The sequence below is a fragment of the Orcinus orca genome, chromosome X, assembly GCF_937001465.1.
Source record: "Orcinus orca chromosome X, mOrcOrc1.1, whole genome shotgun sequence".
NCBI lineage: Eukaryota > Metazoa > Chordata > Mammalia > Artiodactyla > Delphinidae > Orcinus > Orcinus orca.
In genome coordinates, this window is record NC_064580.1 from 75,576,687 (window position 1) to 75,604,245 (window position 27,559).

General features: G+C 35.4%; 1 protein-coding gene across 2 annotated transcripts in view; it reads left to right on the forward strand.

Annotated features, from left to right (window-relative positions):
- The first annotated feature begins 565 nt into the window (after positions 1 to 565).
- Positions 566 to 27,559, forward strand: part of DACH2 (dachshund family transcription factor 2) — a 643,115-nt gene continuing 616,121 nt past the window's right edge. For both annotated transcript variants that reach the window (XM_049705106.1, XM_033411534.2), the window contains exon 1: positions 566 to 1,262. In XM_049705106.1, coding sequence (XP_049561063.1) covers positions 748 to 1,262 — 515 coding nt within the window. In that variant the 5' untranslated portion in view covers positions 566 to 747. The remainder of the gene's footprint in view (positions 1,263 to 27,559) is intronic.

Genomic DNA, 27,559 nt, shown 5'->3' on the forward strand with positions numbered 1-27,559 from the left:
AGAACTTAAACCAAGCGCGCTAGATGGGCTGGAGAAAGGCTGACTGTTTACTTCTGAACTCACTGGACTCATCCTCTTGGAAGCTAGGCGAAGCCATTTCTTAGCTCCCGCAGAGTTTGGGAGCAATGTGCAAATGGAATTGGAGCTGCCACCTCTCTTTCCTCGACTGAACCCGGGTGCGGGGTGGCAGCAGATTGGGGCGAGGCACAGTCTGGAATCCCCCTTTGTGTTCCCACCTCGACACTCTTGGGGCGCGGAGGGGAGGAGTTCGTATCCTAGGCCACTTTGAGAGCTCTGCGTAATAACTGGACGTTCTCTCGTCAGACTGCTAGGCATGAAGCAGAAGCACCACACCGCCCCCTTCTCGGGCTCCATCCCCATTCACCCGCTGGCCCTGAACTGCCTCAGGTAGTCGGGAGGCAGGCCAGGAGTCTCCACCTCTTCGTGGGCGGCAGCCATTCGGCGCGCTCGGGAGCCGAGGGGTTGGGACCCATTGGCTGGGGGGCGCTGCCAGTCTCGGGAGGGGGTGTGGTGGGGGTGGGGTTTCGGGCCGCCACTGGTCTGGGCCGCTTACGGTTTGCTGGGTGGTGGGTGAGCGTGAGCCTAGCTACTGTAGAATTGCAAACAGTTGGGAGCAAGCGAAAGCGCACCAGAGAGAGAGCGAGAGAGTGAGGGAGAGAGTAGGAGGAGACCTAGAAGAGACAGGGCAAGAGAGCGAAGGCCTGAAGACCAACGATTTGAGACTGAATGACCATGGCCGTCTCCGCACCTCCGGTGATCTCTGCAACTTCCAGCGGCACAGGCGTCGCGGGGGGCTTATTTCGGGCCGAACCCCTGTACTCGACTCCTGGAGAGCCTCCTCGTCTCACCCCCAATATGATCAACAGTTTCATGGCTAATAACCACAGCGGCAGCGCGGGGGCTGGCGGGGTCGGTAGTGCCAGCGGAGGCAGCGGCAACACCAACACCAACGAGTGCAGGATGGTCGACATGCATGGGGTGAAGGTAGCTTCGTTCCTGTTGGACGGCCAGGAACTGATCTGCCTGCCGCAAGTCTTTGATCTCTTTCTCAAGCACCTGGTGGGAGGGTTGCATACAGTGTACACCAAGCTGAAGAGACTGGACATATCTCCGGTGGTGTGTACTGTCGAGCAGGTCCGGATCCTCCGCGGGCTGGGGGCCATCCAGCCCGGGGTCAACCGCTGCAAACTCATCACCAGGAAAGACTTTGAAACTTTGTTCACCGATTGCACCAATGCCAGGTGAGATACTCGTTTATTGGCTCGCTCTTCCCCCTTTGCCCTCTTCTGCATGTCTCATTCTCATCCAACTTTGTAGAGAGTGAGTCTTAACTAGCTTGCTGTACTCTTTACGGTGTAAGACGGTGGGGAAAGAGGACTGGAAGGACTCATTAATTGCCTGTCCTTTCTAGTCTGAGCTCAGTGGCAGGGCTTGGGTCTAAGAAAATCCCGCACAAACTTCCGTTTGCGGTCCTGTACTGAAAGTTTCCAGCCTTTCTCCCATATCTTGCATGGCTTTCTGGCTGCTTGTGGTTATTTGTTAATTTCTCTATTTGGTTTTCTTTCCTGCTCTTTTGTGGCCGTATGGGTCGGATAGGTTTTTCTCCTGAACACGGACACCAAGGGCTTTCTGGATGAGTGGGCTGGCTGAGCTGTAAACTGGGCTCCTAAGCTGGCAATCCAGAACACAGCATTTGGGGGATGCAGAGGGTCGGAAGTCTAGAATCCATCCCAGAGGGTGATTCGTTCCCCATCCTGTGTGTTTGTTGTGAGAGTGCGTTGGTGTGTGGTGGTGGTGATGGTGATGGTGTGTGTGTGTCTGGGTGTGTGTGTGAGAGAGAGACAGACAGAGAGAGAGAGAGAGCGTGAGGACAAGTGCTCACGCCTGCTGCGCAAAGCTTCCCCGTACACGATACAGGAAAGTCGATGGAGCCTTTTTTTTTAAAGAATGATGACAGATGTCACTTTCCTGGGATCGTCCCTTTGGGTCATCTGCAGAGGGCAATGTGGGGCATGAACGCTGGGGCTGGGACCGGGTTGGGGGTCGGAGTAAAAGTTGGCAGGTTTTCCAGAGAGGATGCTTTCAGCTCTTCCCCCCAGGCAAACAGTTGGAAGGATCCCATTCCCCCAGAGAGAGGATTCCATAAATGATGATGGCCAGCTTCTCTGGTTGTAAGTGTACCTCCTTCATATCACAGCTTAGAAGTACATTATAGAAAAATAGCCATTTGCATATGTCCATAAGCAAATTTTATTCAATGTTTCTGAGTTTTTTAAAAATAGAAAAGTAAACTATATTCAAGATTATTTGATTTTTTTAAAGACCTGTAAATTAGTCTTCTTAGTATTTATTCCATCTGCAGTCTGTTAATATCTGTTAGGATCCTAAGTACACATTTGGCAGATGTGATTAACATACAAGCCAAACCACCATCACCAGGCTAAAGGGGGCAAAGGGTTTCGTTGTAAAATAGCACTGCTGTTGATCATTTTGCAGAAAACTTCTGCAGAGGTAGACTTTCTTACAATGCAACTTTAGATCATAAGATCTCTGGGTTTATGAACCAAAACTAACTCAGTTGTCACATCTGTTGTAAAATCCAAATTACTATGTATAGTTGAAGTATACTGGCAACTTGTAGACAAACTGTTGCTGACTGCTACAATCAGATAATGGTACAGAACTTACAAGGGAACCTTTTGTTTTTCTTTTTTTCCCTTTGAGCAGTGTTCTCCTGTGTTCTAGCAATTAAACAGAAACCTGTTCATATGAGAACTCTTACCTGATTCATATCTGGGGCTTAAAAACCTGGTTTATTAGATCACATTTTCTTAAGGAAGATGGATGGCCTTAAAACACAAAGGATAACTGCTCCCTCAATAAAATAAGCAAATATAGGTTTTAAGAGTAGAAAGGAAATTTTATTTTGACCACAAAGCACTCTACTAATACACAAACTCAGAGGGTTACCAGGGACTTCAGATGAGGGCCATCTAGTTTATTTGTTGTCATTTGAAAAGATTTAAACAATCGCAGACCTGAAAACCTATCTTCTCTCCTCCTCCTCCTCCTCCCTCTTTATCTTCTTTTTCTCCTCCTTCTCCTCCTTTCCCCCTTCCCTCTTCTCTCTCTCTTACAAATGCCCACTCTTAAAGAAGAACAATGATTACACATAGGAAATTCTACCTTCTTTAATAATTAATTTACACACCCTTGAGCAAAATCTATGACTTTCATTTAAAAAAAAGATTAGTATTTTAATGTGATTTTGATGCTTTCCTCTGTAAATAGAAACTTTAATTTTTATTAGAGCTACTTACTGAAGGAAAAAATGATAAATTTCTCTGTATCCAGAGGCAAGTGTTCTTATACTATTTTTGGACCCTGTTATATGATGTGTTTTTAGGTTATTATTTTTATTCAGTTAAGTTTTATTTAATCCTTATCACAGCATTTACAATGCCAACTTTTTTTGGAGTTTAGATTGCTTTTGTGTATGTGCACATATAAAGGTGATAGATAAATCTTAAAAATGTAAGAAGAAATATATTTGAGATATGATGCATGTGCTTCCTATGGCGTTTTTTTCTTTGTATTTATTTACTGCATGCATTTTCTATAATTGTGTTACAAGTGTTGCAATATATAATTGTAAAAATTTATGAAATATATTCTATGAATTCAATCTATAAATAAAGATGAAGAAAACTACTAGAAACATCTATATTGAAGTTTCTAGATAGTAAACAAACCCTCACAATTTCTGGAAAAAAACTAATTAACATTACCAAATTTTGTTGCAAAATGCCCTCATCATCACATAGTTAAAAACTACAAAATATGATAATGCTTGTAATGAATGTCTTATGACTTGAGGTAACATTATTTACAGATACGTGTACTTTAAATCATTCCCAACATCTGAATGATTTTATAAAATTGTAAATTAGTATTTAAGTAAACATTATTTCTATGACTTTTCTGTTCAGTGAAAAGAAAGATGAGGGCTGTAAATAGGAATGAGACCCAAGAGAGACAAAATAAGGTAGATGAGACACAGAGCCAGTAAGAGAAAAGAGATGTAGGATATGAGCTGAATGATGCCATGAGAGGGAGTGAAAGATGGATCAGAAGAGGTTATAGAGATGCCCAAAGGAGATGAGCGATGTACCATTGGAGACTTGGCTAAAGAGGATTGTCTTTTAGGATTCGTGACTTCCTAGCACTTTAAGTTAAAAGGGGGAAAAGTGCAAGGAAAAAGTCCGAGTGGAAACTCCTACATACTATTCTTATTTGAGAAAAGAGATTCATCTTCATGTCCTGATGGATAAATTTCCATAGTGTATTGTAGAATGGAAGGCCTATTTGTAATGGTGTCATTGGCAATTTTCTTTTCCTACATAACAAACATTTCTCCCCCTCTCTGTCAGATAACTGGGGAAGAGTATAAGTCCTGATTTAGGGTATTTTAATTTGGAATGCTTCCTACACTATTCCAGAACACACAAAATAGACCATTTTCAAATTGGTCGTTTTCAAAGATCTTAAGGTATTGCCACTAAGTGGCACTTTGATTTAGCTCAGGGCATGTTTTTATTAATGCACACTGAAGAAAAATGAATGAGTAAAATACATATATAATCGTTTCTTTGACAGTACTGAAAGCCACAAAAAGAATTCAGTTTCTTACATTAAATACTTTTATTAGCTAATTATCAAAATATTCAAAGTTGTCTTCCCAGAAAAGAAGTTGGAAAATAATACCTGCCTCAGCTACTAGAGAATAGAAAGACTAAAACTCTTGACTATTCATTGTTCTATTAAATAAGTCAAGCTTTACATCACTGCAGTTGCAAAGGGCTATATAAGTACTTTTCCTTGATGCCCTTTAGCTTCAGAAATTAATTGTAAAGAAGATTATTTTGATGGTTATTAAGAAATGATAAAAAGACCCAAACCAAATAGGAAAAATTGTTACCTTGTTTTAGATCTTTGTTTTTGCAGATAAAGCACCATGATTATTTTTTCTAATTCTTGTCCAAGAGAACTTGGAGTTTTAATATCAGAGAGTGCAGGCAGGTCAGAAAGCAAATGTCTAAAAATCTCACTCTTATGCAATGGATTTTCTTTACTAAATTCTTCAAAGTTTAATGTGACAGTAAAATATTAAATTAAAAATTGGTATTCAGTAAATGTGAAAAATCAGCCAATACATTATAGTGTTATCTCTCTTTATCTACCTATCTATATAAGAGTTACATTGTCAGATTTCATGATCAGCATTTAATTTCATTTGAGGACCAGCTGATTAAATGTTATTCAGTCATTTACATATAGTTAAATGGATGCTTAAAGAAACAAGAATGTATGATTAAGAAAACATTTTAATGCATTTAGAGACATGATTCAACATATATTCAAATTAATAAAGTTCATTTTTTTAAGTAAAAATTTAAATGGTCCAGTTGTGGTTTATTGTTATTTTGACTGTGTGAACAGAACATAAATGGGCTTCCACATTAGAATAACTTTATGTGACTTATACTGACTTTTACAACAATTTAAAACTACTGCTTTCAAGTACTAGAAATATGATTATTTTAAGCATTCAATGAGTTTGGCTTTGTATTCACACTTGATGAATATAGTTCATAATCCATAAAGAATAACAATTTACTTTGAAAATTGATATTTTCATTCATAGTAAAGTTAAACAAAATCAAATTTTTGAAGAACTTGCATCACTTTCCTGGGCTAATATTTTGTATGACTTACATTTTCGGAAATGATAAAAGGTTTTAGAAATTAATCTGGGCAGTAAATGCAGACATTTTAATTCATGGGATAATGAGGGGATAGTCATGTCTGTTAAAAGTAGTCACATAGTCAACAATGCACTGTCTTTTATTAGAGAATGATGTCAAGATTATAATTAAAGCAATCTAGTCATGTGCCAGTGCACAGAACCTCCACGTGTACATTCATTTTAAATGCACACTTCTGTATAACCAACAATATTTGTATTTATCTAATACTTTAGCTGGATTTCATATTTGTCCCAAACACTCATTATTGGGTGAGGGATATTATATTAAATAAATGATGCATGGTATGATGGAGAATATCTTTGGATATTTATATATGATATTAACCTCAGTGTATAGTACATGAATGCCAATAAATAATTAAGAAGTGATGGTCTTCAGCCATTGATGTTTTAGATGGTTTCATACAGGAAATCCCAAATAACTGTATAAAATATCAAGTCTGAATTGTTTGCTGCTTTCTTAAGTAAACTTATTTTGTCTTAATGAAATCTCTAGATGTTTTAAAAGTGCTTCCAGCTGGCAAATGTAATTGTGAGAAATCCTAATCATAATATATTATATTTCAGTTGGCAGTCTATATCTCCAGTGGCACTTTATCTGGTGCATTTCAAGAAACAAATGATTTAGATATATCCACTCTATACATCTCAAATATACATTAAAACTGCCCTAATTGACAAAAACTGAAAAGATCATGTTTTCAGAGAAAGGACATCAAACCTTTCCCCAAAAGGAAAACAATTAGGTATTAATGATATTCTTGTTGCATATTCAAAAGGTCTTTGGTAGCATTTTTTTCCTCCTTTTCTTCCCTTTCACCATCTCAACCTGCAAAACTCTTCACTGTCACTTCAGATCACACAATTTTAAAAAGATAAAACAACATTTAAACACATTTGCTTTGGAAGGGAAATCGAGCATTTGCACCCAATAAGCCTGATTGTGGAACTGCATGCAAATTGTGTTTTGATTTATCTCTTTTACACTTTTTTCCATTTGAATTGATCTTGCATTAATTTCACCAAGCGGCTCTGTGAGGCTGCAGATGTTGCCCTGTGTTTAATAAATCAATGAGACAGATCTGAATGAATCACTTCAGATGGATTCTCTGCTCGGTTTGATGTCTAGATGTTATTCTTAGCTTGTTATCATGACAGATGCATTAATGTTCCCATACACTGCCAACAATGTCAAAGAGATTGAAGCTTTTAAAGTGGCTGCATCCTTTTTTACATTTTCTGCTAGAACAACTAAATTTATTTTATTTTATTTAGGAATCAGAGAAAAATAACGAACCAATCATAAGTTTCTTCATGGGAAAGATTGTTAATTTTCATGCTACGTTAACTCTTCCAAAATGGTGGAAATCAGTATCTTAAAAGCTAAATATAGTGTAGCTGCTTAATAGTGCCTCCACATTAATATGTAATCATGGTAGGAAAAATGAGAATTAGTAATATATGATTGGGACACATTGAAAGTGTCACTATAAATAGAATAATGCTGTATCCAAATTGATTACAGAAGGGTGTTAGTTTTTAAATCCTTACTAATAAGCTTCTTGTTGGCTTAATGCAGCTGCAATATACTCTTACCAAGGGATTTAGAACTCCTTCAGGATTTAATATTTCTTTTTAGTAAGAAGGAGACAGCCTGTGCATTGTGTATTTATCATTTCCTCACTTTGCAGTGCTGAAAATCTTAGAAAAGTTTATTTCATTTTAGTATGTCTCAGCTATTTATATTTTGGGTAATTATTTGTAAATTACAAATCATTCAATAACAGTAAGTGCTACTTTTATAATTTAATTTCTTAGACTATAGAAAAACATATGCATTCCAAAAGGAACTTCTATAACTCTAGTGAAATTTATTACCTACCTGCATTAAATATCATCACTATCATACTTTGTTTCATTTCATCCATGGCATCATTGCCTTGGTTTTTGGAGAGAAACAATTCTGTTAATTGTTGTGAAGTATTTTGAGTTTAATGTTATCAGTGTTATAACTTTTTAGTTAATCTCTGATGTTTGAAAATACAGATTTTAAAAAAGATATTCAGTTTTTCTCTTGTTTAACTTTCTGGAGAATATATATTTTTAAAAATCAGCTTTCAGAGGTAGTTCCTCTCTGCAGGCCTTTACAGTATTCTTTCATCATAATTTTACTGTTAGCTTTATTAGAATAGGAAAAGAGGAAACATTGTTCACTGATACCGTTGAGGTCTCAAATTCTTCAGGACATTTTTATCTCCAGTGTTAGGCTAATCTTGGAAGCTTAAGATGCATGCTATGATCTACAGTATAGTTTAAACATAAGTTTCTAATGAAGTTCAGTAAGTTATGGACAAGAGTTAACTTTTTTTTTTCAAATTTTGCTTAAAGCATGGGAATGTCTTCATGGTGAGATCTTGCCACATCCTTCTTTAAAGATAAATTTATATATTAGAATTGGTGAAATTATTCTACTGAGAATGTGATTATAAGATGTAATATACATTGTTTTGTGCAAAATTGGATATAATATAGCTAAAGAGCAAACTGATATATTTATCGCTACCTGTAATGATATCCCTAAAATAAAACTGAATTTTTCACATAAAACAAAACCTTGGATTTGTAATAATAACTTCTGAGGAGTTATCTTTAACTTCAGTAATGTTCACTGTAAAACTTTAGTAAGCCTGATATTGTATACATATTAGGCACCTAATTCACATTTGTTAAATGAATACAATCATGGACACACACACACATTTATTCCTCTCATCAGAATTCTTTGCACAAATTGCTGTGCTTTAAAAAAAGCTAAGAAGTAGTTATGTAAAGTATACAATTATAAAAAGACACTCATCCTAAAATTTTAATTCCATTATAAAACCATTTGTAATCATGCCATAAAATTTTCACAAATATACATATAAAGCTATCAAAATCTATTATATGAAATTAGAATGTTTAAGTGAAATGTATCTTTAAAGAAAGTGACTTCTTGATATTTTTTTAGTGAAATTCCATAGGAGATGTTCTAATATTATTAATAGGCAAAAATTAATAAATAAAACAAACCTACTACCATAAAATGATTCTTAACTATTTAGATTTATACTACTTGATGTCAGCACTAAACCAGGCAGTTGACTTGATCTCTTTTCAAACAGTGAATGCACGTTTATGGAAAATGAGTTAGTGAGAAGAGGGTTCTCCTTCCTTCTATCTACAGTTTGTGAATAGAAAGAGAAATACTTAAGTATAATGATTTACTTTTTTCTTGGATAATCTCAAGACACATCCAATTGCAACACAAATTTGCATGAAGTATTCCCCTCCATTTAAAGGAATAGCTTAGTTCTTTCCGGTGTAATTAATTTTGAAGAGTAACATTTCCTTTCATCTAGGAACCCTAAGGTTGAAACTATTCTTACGCATGTACTATTTTGACCCATTACAATTATTTAGTTTATTAGAGCAAATAGTGGTGAAAACTTTGTGATTATACTACTGGAAAAATATATAGTACAGGAAAGTTTAAAAAATAATGAACCACAGTATTTTTATTGCTCTATAACCTTTTTATTTTTAAACAGATTAATAGTGTATAATGTAGTGTGTATGTTAAGGTATAAAACATTCAGTTGCGATTGTGTCCAATGATCTTATCAGGTTGTTGACAACTGCTAGCTGCTAACAGCATTTAGGCTACATTTAGTCTATCTACTATTTATGTGATGGGTTAAAAAGAAAAAAGTAATATTGATCTGTCTCTGGATTAAAGTTTGAAATGGGCAACAGCCTGAACACAAAAGGCTTTTTTTTTTTTAAGATTTCTCAGCTTGCCATTGATCTCCTAGTTTTATTGCATTCATTATTTATTAAAAGAATTTGCAAGCTAAACATAATGTTAAGCTAGTTTGCACACAGGGACCGCACTTAGGAAATTGAATGGAAATTGCATTAGAGATGAACATCTGTGCTATTTTTCCACTCATGTGTTTATGGGTTTGTATAAAAGGTGTATTGGATTAACAGTTATAACCATTATAGCTTACAGCAATATGTTAGATTCTGAGCTTTTAGTTATTTTGGAAGAAGTCTGTCTCTCAATTGTTTGCCTAAGAAGTATACTAATATCATCAGAAACAATATTTGGATAAATTTATTTTATTATTATATTTGTTAATGCATTATCTACATTATGTATCAGTTGTGAGACTCCCTGCTTTATTGAAGTAAAAACAGTTTTTAAAATGCATACTTAATTATCATGTAAGACTATACTATCTCTTAATGGATTTTGATAGTAGGATACATAGGTGCTATTTACACAGTACCTATTTTAAGAAAGTTGAGTTTAATGCCATATTAAAGCACACCAAATTCACAGAAATGATATAAAAATTTTAATGTGACCATCCATAAAATGTTATTATATATATATGTTAGGCCTTGATCCTTCTGAAAGGATAATAAACATTCAGGCACTGAAGACTTGCTCTATATAATACTACAGACAATAGGGTGAGATGCTTTATGATATGGTTCCCCTCTTGAATTCAATCCAAGCAAGTTTAATTAGAAAAACTCAAGAGGAGCTCACCTGAAATAGTTCTCTGGAGGACATAAGTTATACCCTAGTGAGTATCTTCATTGCAATATTGTCTTTAATCTGTAAACTTTTGGAAAATTCATTCTATCCACTTAATTATTAGAATTTAAATACAAAAACTTCTTCACAATAATTTTGATCTCTCATGATTAGATTTGTCATAATTGTGTGTGTGTGTGTGTGCATGCGTGTGTGTGTATAGAGTATATTCTGTGGTGCCAGGCAGTGTTTGTTCTGGGTGAAGAGAGTGAACAAAGCAGTCTCTTCTCTCATGGAGCTTACATTCTAGAATCATGCTGTCTTTAGCTTTTATATTTTATATATTTTATATTTTATATCCCCCCTTTTATATTTGTTAAATTGTGAAATCTTTGAGATTACAAATTTTTGCCTTATCCAGTGTTGAATAATTCTTAAATTTCCTTTCTCATATCTGCCTCATATGTTATATCAGTAAACACTAGATTTTTTTTAGTCTTTAGAATTATACCAGAAAGGTCCAACTAAAAATAGTCAGTTATTGATATATAAAATATTTTAGTTTTATGAATGTAGGGAATTACTAGGTTATAAATAAAGAGGAGCTTGGAATAAAACAGGTATTTCCACTTAAGAATGGCTGTAGTTAATTGACTTTAATATCTTTGACATGTATTTGTTGCAAGGGATATGAGTCCTTAAAAATTGATAAAATTAGTCATTCTATGAGACATATGCTTTTGTAGTAGAATGTGCAACTATGGATTAGAAAAACATTTGTTTTTTCCCCATGTAAAAAAGCTTGCTTTCATTTATTTTCGAGTTTTAAATAGATCCTCAAGCTTGATATGCTTTGGTTATAGTGCTGTACAATATTATGTGTCAAAAATTAAAACACAGATGAGAAAAAGTTATTTGTTTTTATTTGTTCAGAATACATTGACCCTTACATGTATTACATTTAAACATAAATAACTCTGGAAAATAAGATTACTTGTAAACATGTATAATTAAATGTTTAATGTTAATGTTAAATTTGCTGCCTTGAAAATAGAATATGATCTGCTAAACTTCTAAATGTATTTTGTAAAAAGGTTTATGAGTACTATTTAGGTTTTTATTTGAGGAAGACAAAAGGGGAATTCATTCATACAAAGAAATTTACTGCGTAGTACATTTTATGCATTGAACACAAATTTTTGGTCTCATTTTATAAGCCAGTTAGAATATTCAGTTTGAACACACACACACACACACACACACACACACACACACACACACGTGTATCGTGTGTATATACGTATATATAATATGTATATATTGTATATTTCCAATTCACCCCATTTGTCACTTCATTTGAACAAATGTTAAATAAGTTCCTGCTATTAGTTTGTACAAGGCTACTTTTCAAGGGGAGAGTAGTGATCTTAAGAACTATCCAAATTCTTTTTTGTTTCATCTCCAGATTACCTAGGTAGAGTTTTACTGTTACATGGTTAACTCTCAGCTAACCTACATTAATGCAAGGAATAGTAAAATCGTGGAAAATTAAAATAACATTAATTGGGCTTTGCAGTACATTATAAAATGTTTATGGTACCTTTACCTGTCTAAATATATTTTGCTTACTTTATTCTACTATTAAATTGTATTTACATTTTATAAATATGCACTGGTGGGAAGGAGAGATAGCCAAGAAACATGCTAAGGTTGAACTAAATCTGAAATTAAATGCTTCGTGTAGAAGACATCTGAAGTGAACAAAGCATAAGCAGACATAGAGCTTATTTGTCATAGCTAACAACTGTGTACTGGATCATGTTAGTTAGCGCTTAACTAAATTAGTATATTTTGCTTGAATTTATTCTTATGTTGTCTATGGAAAGACTTATCCACTTAATGGATACAGTACTCATTATAGCTATTAGCAGATCAAAACCTGGCAAACTGCATGAGTCCAGTTGTTGACTTTAACATGCTTTCCTGTGCTTAGGACCCCTAAATAACCATCTTCCATAAGTTAAATAAACATTCGTTCACATCAGAGGAATCATGGCTTTTGGGTTAAAACACATTGATAAGTATAGCACTAAATCAGATTTTTGTGAAGTGTTTATGATTGGGATACTTAATCGATATTCCACTTGCAGTTTAAAACATGGAACATTATAGTCTTGATGCTGATCATGTCCTGCAAGAGTGGGCATTTTGACGATGGGCACATGTTGAACCTTGTGATCTCTGAAGAAGGTAGTAACTGCTCCAGAGCTTAATTGATGCAAGTACACTTGGCATAGCTGCTTTCTTGCACTTCCAGTTGTTTTGGATTGGTCCTCGTCATACTAGAAGACTGACAGGTTTTTGCTATTTTAGGGGCATGTTCTTTTTCATCAGGTTGTATGATGTTTACATAATCCCCATTCTGCCAGTCTAAAGCTTTTCTTATTCTTTGCAGTTTAGTCCCATTGAATTGAATGACTGCTCTTCTGTGTATTGTTTTGTTCCCCCCCAGGGACTCTCAGTTTTTAAATGTAAATACAACTCAAGAAATTCCGCTTTTTAGATCTTTTTCTGTATTAGTGGGAAAAATGTAAAAGTGCCCATCAAAGAAGGGGCAGTGGAGCTCAATAATTTAAAGTTTTCTGTCCAATTAGGAAGGCTCTTGATTTTAAAGATAGGCGGACTCTAATTTGGGTCATGTTAGCGTTGATGTAGCTCCATTTGTGCATGGACAACGGAATGAAGCTAAATAAGGATGAAGAAAACTTGATGAGAAAATATTTCTCATGGAAATATTGAATGGACTAGGAACTAGATGATAGATTAGAGGAAGGCAGCATAATGTGGACTGATGAAGTCCTTTCCATAGCGCTGTTGAATGATCTCTTTTAATGGCATTCATTTTATTTTAGTGGTTAGTTTAAGCAGATTCATGAGCAGGAACAGAAAGGATAAAAAATATTAGCTATAAGTAAAGATAAAAACACTAAAGGCAAAATGTTATTCCATTTGCGGTGAGATGGTAGCATTTGAAACCATAATAGAACATTTGCATATGTGTTGTCACTAAAATAATATTCCTTTACTACACTAGTAAATGTTACATTAATTTCTAAAATATTTTATGCAGTGTCCATTTATACTTCTTCTGTAAGTTGCCTTACTATTACTGGTCTGTTAGCCTGATTCTAGCTTGCTGTAGTAGCACATTTTTGAAACACATGTTGAGTATGAATGTTTTAAAAAGGGTTACATTTTGCCTTTGGGTATGTGTGTGAAGTTTTTATTGTATTCAATAGTAACTAAGTTTGCATTTTAGGGAGTAATTTGAACCACTGCCTTCAAGATTGTTTAATGAACATTAAAATTTGAATTAAAGAACATCAAAGTGGCATTTTTGTCATTTTTGTATTTAATAAGTACAGTAAAGTTTAAATATTTCCTTCATGCCTTCTGCCTGAAAATATATCTGGAAGTTTAAAATTATTAGCTAGGTGTAATAGTAAAAACCTTTACATGTAGGGCTTCCCTGGTGGTGCAGTGGTTGAGAGTCCGCCTGCCGATGCAGGGGACACGGGTTCGTGTCCCGGTCCGGGAAGATCCCACATGCTGCGGAGCGGCTGGGCCCGTGAGCCACGGCCACTGAGCCTGCGCGTCCGGAGCCTGTGCTCCGCAATGGGGAGAGGCCACAACAGTGAGAGACCCGCGTACTGAAAAAAACAAACAAACAAACAAACAAAAAACTTTACATGTATATACTGGTTTATAGTTTATATAGTACTTTCATATACATTAGCTCATTTAATCTAATCCTTAGTCTATTTTTGTAATTTTGTTGTGAAATTTCTAAATTTTTCATAAACAGATGGCTGATCACTTTACAACATGATACTTCTGGGGGTCACTTAATCTCATATAGACTTTTTTCACTCAATGCTAAATCAGCATCATCCATAGTTATATGAAACTTATAATGGTTCTAGGGGAAGAGTAGTAGGAACAAGATCACAGTGGTAATGTTGGGGGGTCATATAGGGCCTTTTAGGACATTTTGAGGACTTATGAAATGGGGAGTCACTGCAGAGTTTTGAGCAAAGCTATCACATGATTTGACCTAGGTTTCTAAAGGATCACTCTGGCTGCTAAGTTGAGAATAGGCTTCAAGTGGGGCAAGGTTAGAAGCAGTTAGGATGTTACTGCAGTGAACAAGGAAAGAGATGGTGGTGGTTTAGACCATTGTGGTAGAGTAGAGATAGTAAGAATTGGTCAGATTCTGGGTGAGTTTTGAAAATAAAACCCATAGAACTTGCTGATGGACTAGATACTGAGTATGAGAGAAAGAAAAGAGTCACAGAAAACTCCAAAATTTTGGTCTGAGCAACTGGAAGGATGAATTTTCCATCATTTGTGAAGGGGAAGGCTGTAGGTGGAGCAGGTTTGGGGAGAAAGTTCAGGAGTTCAGTGTTATACGTGTTAGTTTTTAGATATATTTTAGCCTTTTCAGCAAAGATGTAGTCATTGGATGTAAGTCTGGTGTTTGGAAGAAATACCTGAACAGGAAATATAAATTTTGGACAGGAGTGACTGTAAATAGAAAAAAGGAGAGTTTCAAGGACTGAGTTCTGGGTCTCACCAACATAAAGAGAATAGAGAAAAGAGGAGGAATCAACAAAAGCCTTAGAAGGAACATGCAAGGAGGTAGGAGGAAAACCAAGAGAGAATGGTGTCCCAAAAGCTAAGCACAGAAAATGTATCAAAAAGGAGGCAGTGATCAACTATATCAAATGCTGCTAATAAGCCAAAAACCATGAGGAGTGAACATTGGCCATTGGATATGGCAATTGCAGTCATTGGTGAGCTTTATGAGAGTAATTTTGGCAGGATAATAATGAAAAGTCTGAGTGACATGTTTAAGAGAGATTATTAGGAGGAGATGAATTATAGACAACTCTTTCCAGGGATTTGCTGCAAAGAGAGCAAACAACTGGAGGTGGGAGGGAGTAAATTGAGAGTAGGGGGGAATGGATCAAGAGGTTATAGCATGTGCTATTAGGAATAATCCAGTAGAAATTTTAAAAAATGATGTTGTATGAAAGAGAGGAGTATTGCTGAAGTGATATTCTTGAATAGGAGATAGCAGATAGGATCTAGTGCACAAGCAGAGGCATTGGCTTTAGGTAGGAGCAAGGTTAGTGCATTTCCATTAACAGATGGTGGAGATTCTGGTTGCACCGGTATTGGGACTCCATGGGAGTCCTCTTCTGATTGTTTCAATTTGCTCAGTGAAGTGGGAAACAAGTCATTAGTTAAGAATGAGGATTGGAAAGGAGGTTTTGGAGATTTGAGGAGAAAGAGAAAATGTAAAATAGCCATCTTTATGAGTGGGAGAGTAAACTACTTAAAGTTTAGTATGATTGCCAGGCAACGTTAAATGACCATTGAGGTTTTTGGTCATAATTCAGAATGGTCACTATGGCTGTGTGTTTTAATTCCACCATGTAAAGCTGCATCAGCCTGATGCAAAGAATGCAAATAATTGGATTTAATAAGAACTGTGGTTTTGCTAAGTCATATGAGTATAGCAAAGCCAGAGGGAGCAAGAGAGTTGAGGGTTCATGCAAAAAGTGATTACAATGAATGACAACACACTTTAAACTGGTAAGGAAAAAAGAGGATTTCAAGGAAGTGAGAGACAGTGAAAGGATGGTGGTATCAATGAATTGGAGGTTCCAAGAAGAGGTCAAAGGATTTTTGGAGTTGGAGTACTAGAAGGAGTGAACCAGAAAGAAGTAGTGGTAGTTAGAGGGTAGGATGCCTGAAATTAAGAACATGGAGGAGTTGAAGTTATTGCTAATTACAAGGTTTAGGGTATGGCCATGGGCATGAGTGGCAGAAGTAAAGAGAACAAGATCTTTGGACGAGAGGAGGTAAAAAAACGGAAAGGCTAGAACTTTGGTCATTTCATCTATGTGTACATTGTTCGTTGAAATTCCTAAGGATTAAGAGAGGAGTTTTGATGAGTTTCAAATTTTGTAGTATATATATAGTAATGCTGTTAGAGTTTGCTTTGTTAAAAAACTAACTTAATTTCTAAAATTTTAAAATTAAATTTATCGGAATTAAGAACTCAGGGAGATCAACTTGACAAATGTATTCTTTAAAAATAATCTACATTAAATATATTATGAAGATTTGAATATTTACTTAATAATCCCTGTTTTGCCACGGGCGTGCTGTGCTTCAGTTCAGCCGTCTTGAAGAATATAAAGAAAAATAACATTTTCTAAATAACTGAAATAATGTTTGGTTTATTTCATGTGTAACTAACATTATTTTACAATAGATGAGGTACTTCATTTTATTATGAACTGATTTTATACCAGAAGCATTATTGGTCCCAGGATGTGTGTTTGTTGATCTTATTAGTACGTCATATACTCATGAAGAGTACATTAGGCTCCTACTTTCATTTCAACACATTGGTAGTTTATAAACAGAGTACTACAAAGCTGCTAGGCATGGTCCAGAGCTAGGAAATAGTCATGGTTCTTTACTTATAGATGGTTCATAATGTATTCAAAGTGGCATAAACCCAATCAATATATATACTTAACACCTGCTGTTCTGATTCATGTATTATTAACCTCACATGGAATCTACTTAAACAGTTCCTGCTGTAGTCACTACTTCTCCTCACTGCTCTTTGACTCCTTTTGGGATTTCTGTGGCCTTGGAGATTTGATGATGAAGAAATAGTTAAGCTTTAAATCACGTTCTCATGTGAAATCATAGCAGAGAAAAGCCAAGAAGTTGGTGATCTCAGTCTTAATTCCTTGCTAATTACCTAGGAAACAAAGTTTTTCTGGTGGGGCATGCCCAGCCATTCACCTGGCACATTAATAAAGTGGTTGGGAAGAAAGGTTTGGTCAGCATTTGCAAACTAATAGATTGTGTCACAGATTCTGAGTGAGTTTTAATTTCTGCAGCTGGAGAAGAGCAAGGGAAGCCAGATGTAGTAACATCTGCTCTTAAGACTCTTGTTTAGGGAAAAAAAGGCAAATCCATTGTTAAAATTTGATTTTAGCTCTGTTGGGTTGATTAAAAAAAATCTCGTTTCCCTTCTTTATATAGCACTGAAAAGAGACATGTGCGTACACTAGACACTGGGTTATCTTAATCACGATAGGCTGTGCAAAGTGTTGTGGAAAAACTATTTTAGGCACTAGGACCCTAATATCAACTCCACAAAAGCCAAGTAAAGGAACAAGTGATTACTCATCCTGCCCAGTATTTCAAATTTGATGAGTTTAGAACTGCGAATGAATATTTTATGCAAGAATGGATCTTTGGCGGGTTTGTTCAAACTGAATGGAAGTGAACTAAAGTAATGTAAACTGCTTAAGAAAACTGAAATCAGAAAATGTTAAGGTTGAGATTCCTTTCCAGGAAGAATTGCAGTATAGAAATACTCAAGGTCTTGTTGAAAACAGCCATCTTTAAAGATCTAGCTGAAGTCTTAGCTCCCTCTATGAGGACTTCTTATATCACCTGCAGTGATCTCTTGCTTCTCTGAACTTTGATCTGCAGATAGCCTTTCTTCTCCTTCCCCTTTCCCCTCCCCTTCTCCACCTCCTCCTCCTTCTCATTTTATAAATTGTTTTAAGCTGTATATGTTTTCTCCCTCCCAAAACTACCTTCCAAATTCCTCAACTTCAAGCAGTCTGATGTGTTGTTTTATCATTCATAGCACCTAATATAGTACATGGATGTAAGTACTCAAAATGTTTTCAGTTTGTTGCTTTGACAGTGTAACTATGATTTATTATAATTAAATGCATTTAACTTAAGGAAATGTTCATATTTTAAGGAAATTTTTTGTTATACCTAAGGGGTATATTTTTCTGATTCTGATTGACAGCTCCTCTTGAACAATGAAAGCCTAGGGAATTACTATTCTGTCTCAGACAGCCACATTTGTTCTAACACTTTCTAGATGTATGACCATCTAAGCCTCAGTTTTTTCATCTAAAAATGGGGATACTATTAGTCACATAACTTCTGGGCTGGTTAAGAAGATTAATTGAGATCATGTACATAAAGTGCTTAGCACATAATAAGAGCTCAGTAAATGTTAGCTCTTCTTAGTGAAAGTGGTATCACACTACTATGTGTGAGCACACACATACATTCGGAACACAAGAAAAAGAGCAAATCTCAGAATAAAATGAACCAGTTTTCAGAAATTTTTGCTGCTAGAACTAAATTAACTGGTTGACTGTGACACTGTATGCACTTCATTTTCTAGGAAATTCCTGTCTGTTGACTTTCTAGGCTGATATGGCAGCTGGTAGGCCATTTATTACTAGTTCTATTTTCGTGGAAAATTCAGCCTTGTGTGTCATTTAGAGTTTGTGACACATGTACCCTCCCAAGGCTTAATGAGTTGTCTGCAGATGGGCTGTTATTTATTACAGTCATGTAGGATAAAATTGATTGTCTTCTAAAATTAATTTTTCATTTGCTTCCAGCCTTGCTTTAATAGAGGACACACAGTTGCCTGTTTGCAGAAATACTGTTTAATCACATTAATATCTCAGCCCCCCCAGGCTGAAGAAGATAATTGTACAAACGAACAGCAAAATCTGTATCTTTAACTTCTTTTATGATTAAATTATGCAAATGACTTATCTCCTGCCCTTCCAAGCACTAATCATCTAATTAGGAATGATGTGTTAAAGGGATGGTTTTGAATCAGGAGAGGGATGAATGCAGAAAGCAGAAAATGGGAGCTGACAATGAAACCACTGAAGGCACAGTAATGTGTACTAGATGAATCTACATATATGGTACAAAAAGAAATGGGAAGGCTCATACATACTATCCATAGACCTGACATGTGTCATCTTTTGGCAGGAAATATAGTTCCCTACCTCTGATGACATTTTTTTTTGGATTAACTTCAAATTCTTAGTAAGGCAAGTGTTAAGTTTCCTGCGTTCTTGAAAACTCAAGAGATCTAGGGGTTTTATTATCTCACCCAATGAAGGCGTTGGCTTGCTTTTTGAATCCATGGAGGATAATCAGCCAAGGAATGGGACTGCATATTGATTATGAATATACACAAGGTTTTCAGATTACTGGTTTAACAAAAGCAGTTCCCCTTTCCCTGAAAATTAAAGTCAGGACATGCAAACCCAGAAAAAATATAGTCCTCCTATTAGGGAACTTAGGTTTAAATTCCAAGCATCATTCCAGGTATGTATTTGCAAGATCTTACCTTCTCAGTTTTGTGCTGCTTCCAGACATTGATTGTGAAGAGATTTTAGCACAATTGTCCTATTAGCTGTGGCCATAATTATTCTGTACAATATAGAGAGCGTTTCTTTATCAATGATAAATACTTATTATGCTAATTAATAACTATAATGATAATAAATAATATTATTAATGTTCCTTAGCAACCATGTCAAATTTTATATATTGACATAGTACTTATAGTGTAAAACAAAACATAGTAAATCAGACCATAGCAATAAAATTACTGTGGGTATTTTAGAGCCTCTTAAAATTCTTTCTTATAGGTACATTTGTGAGAGTCAGAAATCATAATGTTTATGTCCTTTTAATATAGTCTTTAATTGATTTGAATTTTGTGCTGGTTATTACAGTGAACTCCAAGGTATTTTCTTCATATAATGCAAACCATTTCCCAACATATTTGAGAACAAAATATCAAGAAATATATACAAAGTAGAACATAATTTTTTTTGGTACCAGATTTGTACCAAATAAATATTCTCAAGTTCTTGAAAGTCATGAAAGTGCTATCATTCTGTTACTATTTCTCATTGAGCTTATTCTCCTGCATGTGCTGGTTCAGTTCACTGAGAAGACCCAGTGATCACCAGCAGCTGCTGTTTATTGGTGTGTGGCAGATCCTTACTATATTGATGCCAACTGGATATAGGCATTTATTTAACATCTTTTCATGTTAAGAGTAGGCATCAAACTATAGTTTATCTGCTTTTATTGAAGAAAAATGTTTAAGCTGTTTATTCGGACAGTTGAAGCCAATGAGTCTGACTTACTGGACTTTCCAAGGTTGACATTTTTGAACTTTGTTGTTGAGATTTGACATGCATTCCTATAGAGGACAGCCATTTATATTTAGATTTCTACAGTGAGGAGACCACTGCCTTCAGGATTGCACTGAATTCAGAAGGGTTAAGTTAGCCTATGGAAGTGAATAGTGAGTCCTTTATAACTTATTTCATTGTCATCCCATGAAGCTTTTTCTCTCTTTTCCCTTTGGAAACTAACATGATTATTACATTTCTCACCCCCGCAAAGTTGTACATTACCATATCATATGATAAAAAACAATGAACTGAATATGTCCCTATTAATACATTCTTTTTTGAGATTGAGTTAATCCTTAGTCACCACTGTGGTTTTCTAATGAGTGTAAATAAGTTTAACAGGACTTCCCTGGTGGCACAGTGGTTAAGAGTGCGCCTGCCAATGCAGGGGACACGGGTTCGATCCCTGATCCGGGAAGATCCCACGTGCCATGGAGCAACTAAGACCATGGGCCACAACTACTGAGCCTGTGCTCTAGAGCCTGCGAGCCACAACTACTGAGCCCGTGTGCCACAACTACTGAAGCGTGCATGCCTAGAGCCTGTACTCTGCAACAAGAGAAGCCACCGCAATGAGAAGGCCGTGCACCGCAACAAAGAGAAACCCCCACTCGCCACAACTAGAGAAAGCCCGCACACAGCAACGAAAACCCAACGCAGCCAAAAATAAATAAATTTATTAAAAAAATAAGTTTAACAGACATTCCTTTGGTTTTAAAGGCGCCAAAGAAGAATGGCTTGAATATCTGGGAATAGTAGTAATCGATTTTATAATTCCTGGCTTCTAGTAAGTTTTCCACAGCATGTAATTTGTATACGATGATAGAATAGTGATATCCAAACTCATTTTTATTATTTTATTATAATAAAATAAGTACTTCTATGATTTATCATTTAATTCTTTACATAAAAGATTAACAGGAGATCTGCTTTAGTTGACTGAGAAACTCAGTCACAACATCAAGTGCTACCCGTATCTCCTGGGCTCTTAAAACACCTTTACAGAATCCTTGGGTTATGAGAAGCAGATTTTAAAACATAGTTTGGAGCAATTAAGTGCTTTTTAAGTATTATCAAGAAAATTAGAAAACAGTTTGAATCTAAAACTCCACTATTTTTTCTTCATTTAAGGCCTAGATGCATAAAACAAGCTGACTATCCACCAAATGGGAGATTAGGTACCCTCTACAGGAAGCTTATCTTCTCTGAGAATTGAAAAAACACTCAGAGAAGCTTATCATCTACTGTTACATTATAGTCAGAATTAAGAGATCACTTTCTTAAAATTCCAAACTACAAGCAGTTGGGCTTGTAATATGCCTCAGGAGGACTTAGAGGAATAGGAAGTATGGGAGATTAATGTGCTACCATTTTATTACTCCTCCTCTTCAATGATTGGGAAGGTGAGTGATCTTTGGAAAACCTGAGCTTGCCATCCATTTATGGTGACTTGGTATATGTCAAACCTTAGTAAATCATCTGGTGGTGAAGGATATATGTCTCTGGTGAACCCTACCTGTAAGAGGCAACCTTCTTTATTCCCTAAGAATATAGGGAAGCACCATCAATAGTTTTTCTCAGTGTTCCTCTCATTCATGTGACTATTTCTTTTCTCTAATCCTTTATACTGTGTAGTGGTAGGGAATCTTAATGAGATGGGACAGGGCCTAACCCCAGGCTGTAATTTCTAGGTAATTAGTTTAAGTGACTGAAGCAGAGGAAGAACATGTCTTTTAGTTTGCTAAAGGGCCTGATTCCTCACCCAGAGCATACTTAACCTTCTGGCATGCCTGGTTCTATAGAATCTTGCCCTTGGTTGATACCAGTTTTGTGGTAGTGATTAATTTCTGTATTTTTTGTAGGAGCTCTTGAAGTTCACTCATTTTCACAGTTCTAATAAACCATTCAGAATTATATTTATTCAATTTAGAGCATTATATAGCCTTCTTTCATACATATTCTCTATATATAGGTTATTAAATAAATTTTGAATAACTTTCTAATGCCCCATAGCATTAGTTTCAAAACCTGATTTATTAAATGGCATTCATTACCATGTATCTGTACCCAAACAGACATGGCTGCTATACTGTAATTAAATGAAAATTTGTAGATTGAAGTTCCTAGAAAAAAATCAGTCTGCAATCTTTTTATAGGGTTTGAAGTTATAATAATAATTTCCATTTATTGAGCATCATCTGTGAGGCAGACACAGTGCTTGGGACTTTCCATTTGTTACCCAATTTAATCCTCACAACCACCGTACAAGTTTGCTATTGCTAGTCTATTTTTACAGTTGAGAAAGCTGAAGCTAAGGGAAATTAGATAAAAGAGCTAGTCAATGGAGAGCCAGGAATTTTCTGACAGCAAACCTATGCTCTTTTTGACTATTCTATTCTGTACTAACTAAAATAATACATTAATTAAACATCTGTAAATTGGGGCACCAACTGGATCAGACTTGAGGAAAGGATATTTGAAATAAGGACAGAAAATTGAAATGATCTATATTTGGTTGCTTAGAATATAGAACACATCTTGATCAATGATATATACTAGTGCATTTTTGAGGGGTAGTAGATATATTCCCATCAAGCTCTGATTATGAATGGAATAGAGATTGTCATCTGTATAATGAATATCTGTTTATTTTTACAAGTCAGTTATTCATTGAACTTATCAGTAAACATTCCAAATAATGAAAAATATATTTCAGGGGGAAATAGAGTCATTGAACCTACAATTGTTCTGTTTCTCTTGTCTACTGCCTTTAAATGATAAAATGGTGTTTTGAATACAGGTAGTAACAATCATCTAAAAAATAATTCAGGCAGTTGAATGTTAAGTAGGATGTTTATAGGGAGCTATAAACTGGAAACAATCTTACATCTCTACTGCACAGGATTTAATTATGCAATTTGCTGTGACTTCAAGGAGAATGAAAGACCACGTTCCATTCAACATTACAAAGGAAGCACATTGGGGAAAGGAATAGTGAGAATCCATACAAATTGGGGTCCAGACCCCAGGCAGGGGTATAGTATAAGTCAATTAACATTTTCCTAATAGTAGTGGTGATCTAAATTGTAGGGCATATATGGATTTCCTTTTTCATACATACATTTTCATGACACTTTGTCAAGTTAGTACTATCTCATTTTGCGAATGGAGGCACCAAGTCTTATAAGGATTGTGTCCTATCAAAGCCAAACTGGCAATGGTGGAAAAAAAATGGACATGTACTTAATTTGAGTCCTCTAGTCATCAGACAATGTTTTCTATAATGTCATTTTCATTGCTATATAACTCAATTTACGTAGGGATCTTGGAATAGCTTATTAACAGTAGTTAATGAAATATTACGGTTACATAGGATGACAATAAAATTTAATGAGAGGTATTTCATTATAACAGAGTGAGATGTCTGACTGGATATTGTGAAAACATGGTCAGAGGTGTCAACTACCTCGAGATTATAATTGATGCTATCAGAGGAAAATTTCTCCTAAATTTCTGCCATGGCATAAACCACTATAAGAGTGTATAGAAAAAGGTTTACTAATGGTCTCTCTTTCAAATCTTACCATATAAGGGAGAAACTGCAAGATATTTTAGTTGATATATACTTCCTATTCAGTAGTAACTAATGAGGTAACTTGTCATTTGACTTAGATGTTTTTTGGGAAAACACTTAACAAAACTTTTCCAATTTGAGAACAGGAGGGTACCAGTATGTATCTAAGTCTGAGATTCCACTATGGGAAAGAAGGAAACTCTAGGACATAGAACGTCAGAAGGGTTAGAGTAGAGAGGAAATACATACCAAGGAGATGGGATAAAATAAATAATAATGGGTTTCCAAGATTGATTTATTGTCATATACTTCTAAAATGGTTTGCAAATAACTACTGACCTGTCTTCAGGCAACTATTAATAAGGAAATGTTATGTCAGTAGGGAAGGAGGTTGTTTTATTGGTTAGATAGTCTGTTTAACTCCAAAGAAAGGGAGCTTATAAAATTTTATGTGGTCTGGAACATTTTAGGTATTTTTATCTGTACAACTGATAAAACGAAAGGGATACTCAATAGTAATTCCAGACCAGCCAATGTCTGCTGATAGTGTAATTAGCATGAATTGTTAAGCCTATTTTCTCTGGTCTTTATTTTCTTTTTTCTCTTCCACTGTTTAAATGCTGTAAATCAAGAACTAAGGGAAGATAGGGAGGATAGTAATTAAAACTCAGGGCAAATCAATAGTTGGGAAGAGTTGTGTTGACCTTTACTCCAAACTTCAGTCTGGTTATAGGTAAGGAGATATTCTTTGATGGTGCCTACAATAGAGTATTTCTGTGGCTGCAACACTGATCTTACCAGATAAGGTACCTGAGATCAGTTTCTGTCTTTTTAATATAAACCTTGTGGTTGGCTGAATAATGGCTCCCCAAAGATTTCCACATTCTAATCCTCAGAACCTGTGAATATTACCTTACATGGCAAAAGGGTTTTGCTGATGTGATTAAGGTTAAGGACCCAAAAATAAGGAAAGTATCCTGGATTTTCTGAGTGAACCTGACATAATCAAAAGGGCCCTTATAAAACTTAGGTAGGAGTATCAGTCAGTAGCAGGAGATGTGATGATGGAAGCAAGAGGTTGGAGTGATGTGAGGAAGGAGCCATGAGCCAAAGAATGCAGGTAGTGTCTAGAGGTCGAAAAAGGCAGGAAAATGGATTCTCCCCTGAAGGAACCAGGCATGCTGATACCTTGAGTTTTGACTTCTGCCCTCCAGAACTATAAAAAAATGCATTTGTGCTGTTTTAAATCACTAAGTTTGTGATAATTTATTACAGCAGCAGTAGGAAACTAATATATACCTTAAACTCAGTTGTCTCTTCCCATAATATCTATTACATGACTGAGTACATGGTAGACAGTAAACATTTTTTGCTTGGCTATATTACCAAAAAAACAAGTAAAAGATTAACTAGAAGTGACTTTGAGAATCTTTATATAATCAATGGGCAGTTGTTGAAAAGATTTGGAAAATCTTCAACACTTTTGTAAAATGCTGGAATTTGTCCCAGAGAGATTAAGGATTAAGGTAGCTAAATTCTATGCAAAATACTATAGGTCTCCATATTCACACAAATATTTAGAAAGTATAGGAAGTTAGTTGTCATTAGATATTTTGACTGTGTTATCATTTAGCTCTGGCAGAAATGTCTGAATGCAATGGACCATCCACATTGCTACTTTTATCGCTGGAATTAAAACCGAATTATATTAAATAGGAAGAATGATAACTTGGGGGGTTTGGGGGGCTTTGGTTGCATTCACCTTCATAAACCATTGTCAGTGAGCAAATGTAATTTATTCAATTGCTTATTAAGACTTCATCATATTGATAGGTGCAAATAATGGACAAGAGCACATCACAGATAGGCACGTTTAAAATAACAATAGACTGTATGGCTCTGTAACAGCCTCAGAATGAGTTATATAAAATACTGTGCTTTTCAGTTTAGTCTGAAGGCCCTTAAGTAGGGTGTATTAGTCATTAAGTAAAGTAACTAAACCAAAAAAATATAGGTAAGACTTTTCTTAGGTCATGGTACCAAAATTCTAAGTAAAAATGTTACTATGTAGGTTACAGCTGAATTAAAAATACACAAAATATTAAAATAAAAATATTTCATATTCATATTTTAATGTCTCTCTGGCAGTGAAACATCATAAAAATGAAATTTATAATTTTCCTATTGTCAGATGGTCACTCTTTCTACTTTTTCTATCTTGTTAAGTGTCACCTAATCCCCTAGACTTTCAATCTCATAATAGTTAAAAAAATTCTTTTGTTTTTCACATCCAAACTACCAAATCCTGCTGCTTCTTTCTTCTCAATATTTCTGAGACCATCTCCTCTCTGGACTCCTATGCAGATCTCTACATTTCATTCTTTTCATCATACCATAAACCCTATACTAACTCCTCTTTTTTCATCCTCTGCATATTTGACCAATTTCATTACTCATTACTCTCCATCATGCAGGCTTTTCTGCAGACATTTTACTGTGTTTCAATTTCCGTTACTCAAGATGCATTCATTTCTGGAAAGCTCACTGTACTCCTTTACACTAATACATGTCTCTTACTCTTTTGAAAACTACTTCAAAACTTGTTTTAAAACAATCTCTTTTAATTAGTCTTACTCAGCTTTGATTCCTCTTTATTCTTACTGTAGTTTCTAACACCTACTGATTCCATTACTTGTGTTTTGTAGGTGAAGCAGTGCTAGCCCATACTCACGATGGCACTCTTATTGCTAGTTGCTTGGCTCACCTTACCTCTATCAATGTCCCAGACGTGTGTAGTATCTGTTGAGCGTTCTTGAATGCAGTTTCAGATTTATACACAGTCAAGTTTCATAGAACAGTGGCAAAAAATATTACTCCATATTCTCACTATTATGAATAGTGTTGAAGTAAACAATTGTTTGAAAAAGAATCCAAAAAACCCTAAAGAAAAGAGCACTTTGTGTATGTGATTGCTGTTTTCTAGGTTGTTATCACCTTGAAATCAATAAGAAGCCTTATGTGTTTTGATTTTTCCACAAAACAGTGGCTCACAAATAGGAGGTGCTCAATAAGTATTGAGTTTAATCAAAACATTATAATGAATATTTTATTAATGATTAAATGATGCAACTGCTTTTGGTTTTTACTATTCAGCCTGTTTGCAACCAGCTTGACTTTATCAGTGAGAAATACTGCCCAAATCACAGTATAGTGAAAATTCAGTATTTTGTATAAAGTAAGTGTGTGTGTTTTTGTGTGTTATATACCTGGTAAAGGGCCTGTCACATAGTGAATGCTAGTTTAATGGTAATTGATAAGAGTAGTATTTGAAAAAGATCCAGTCTTCCTTTATGGGATGTGAAATAGAGATTTGGTGGATTGTTGCTATAAGTTGTTGTCTTGATTAACTC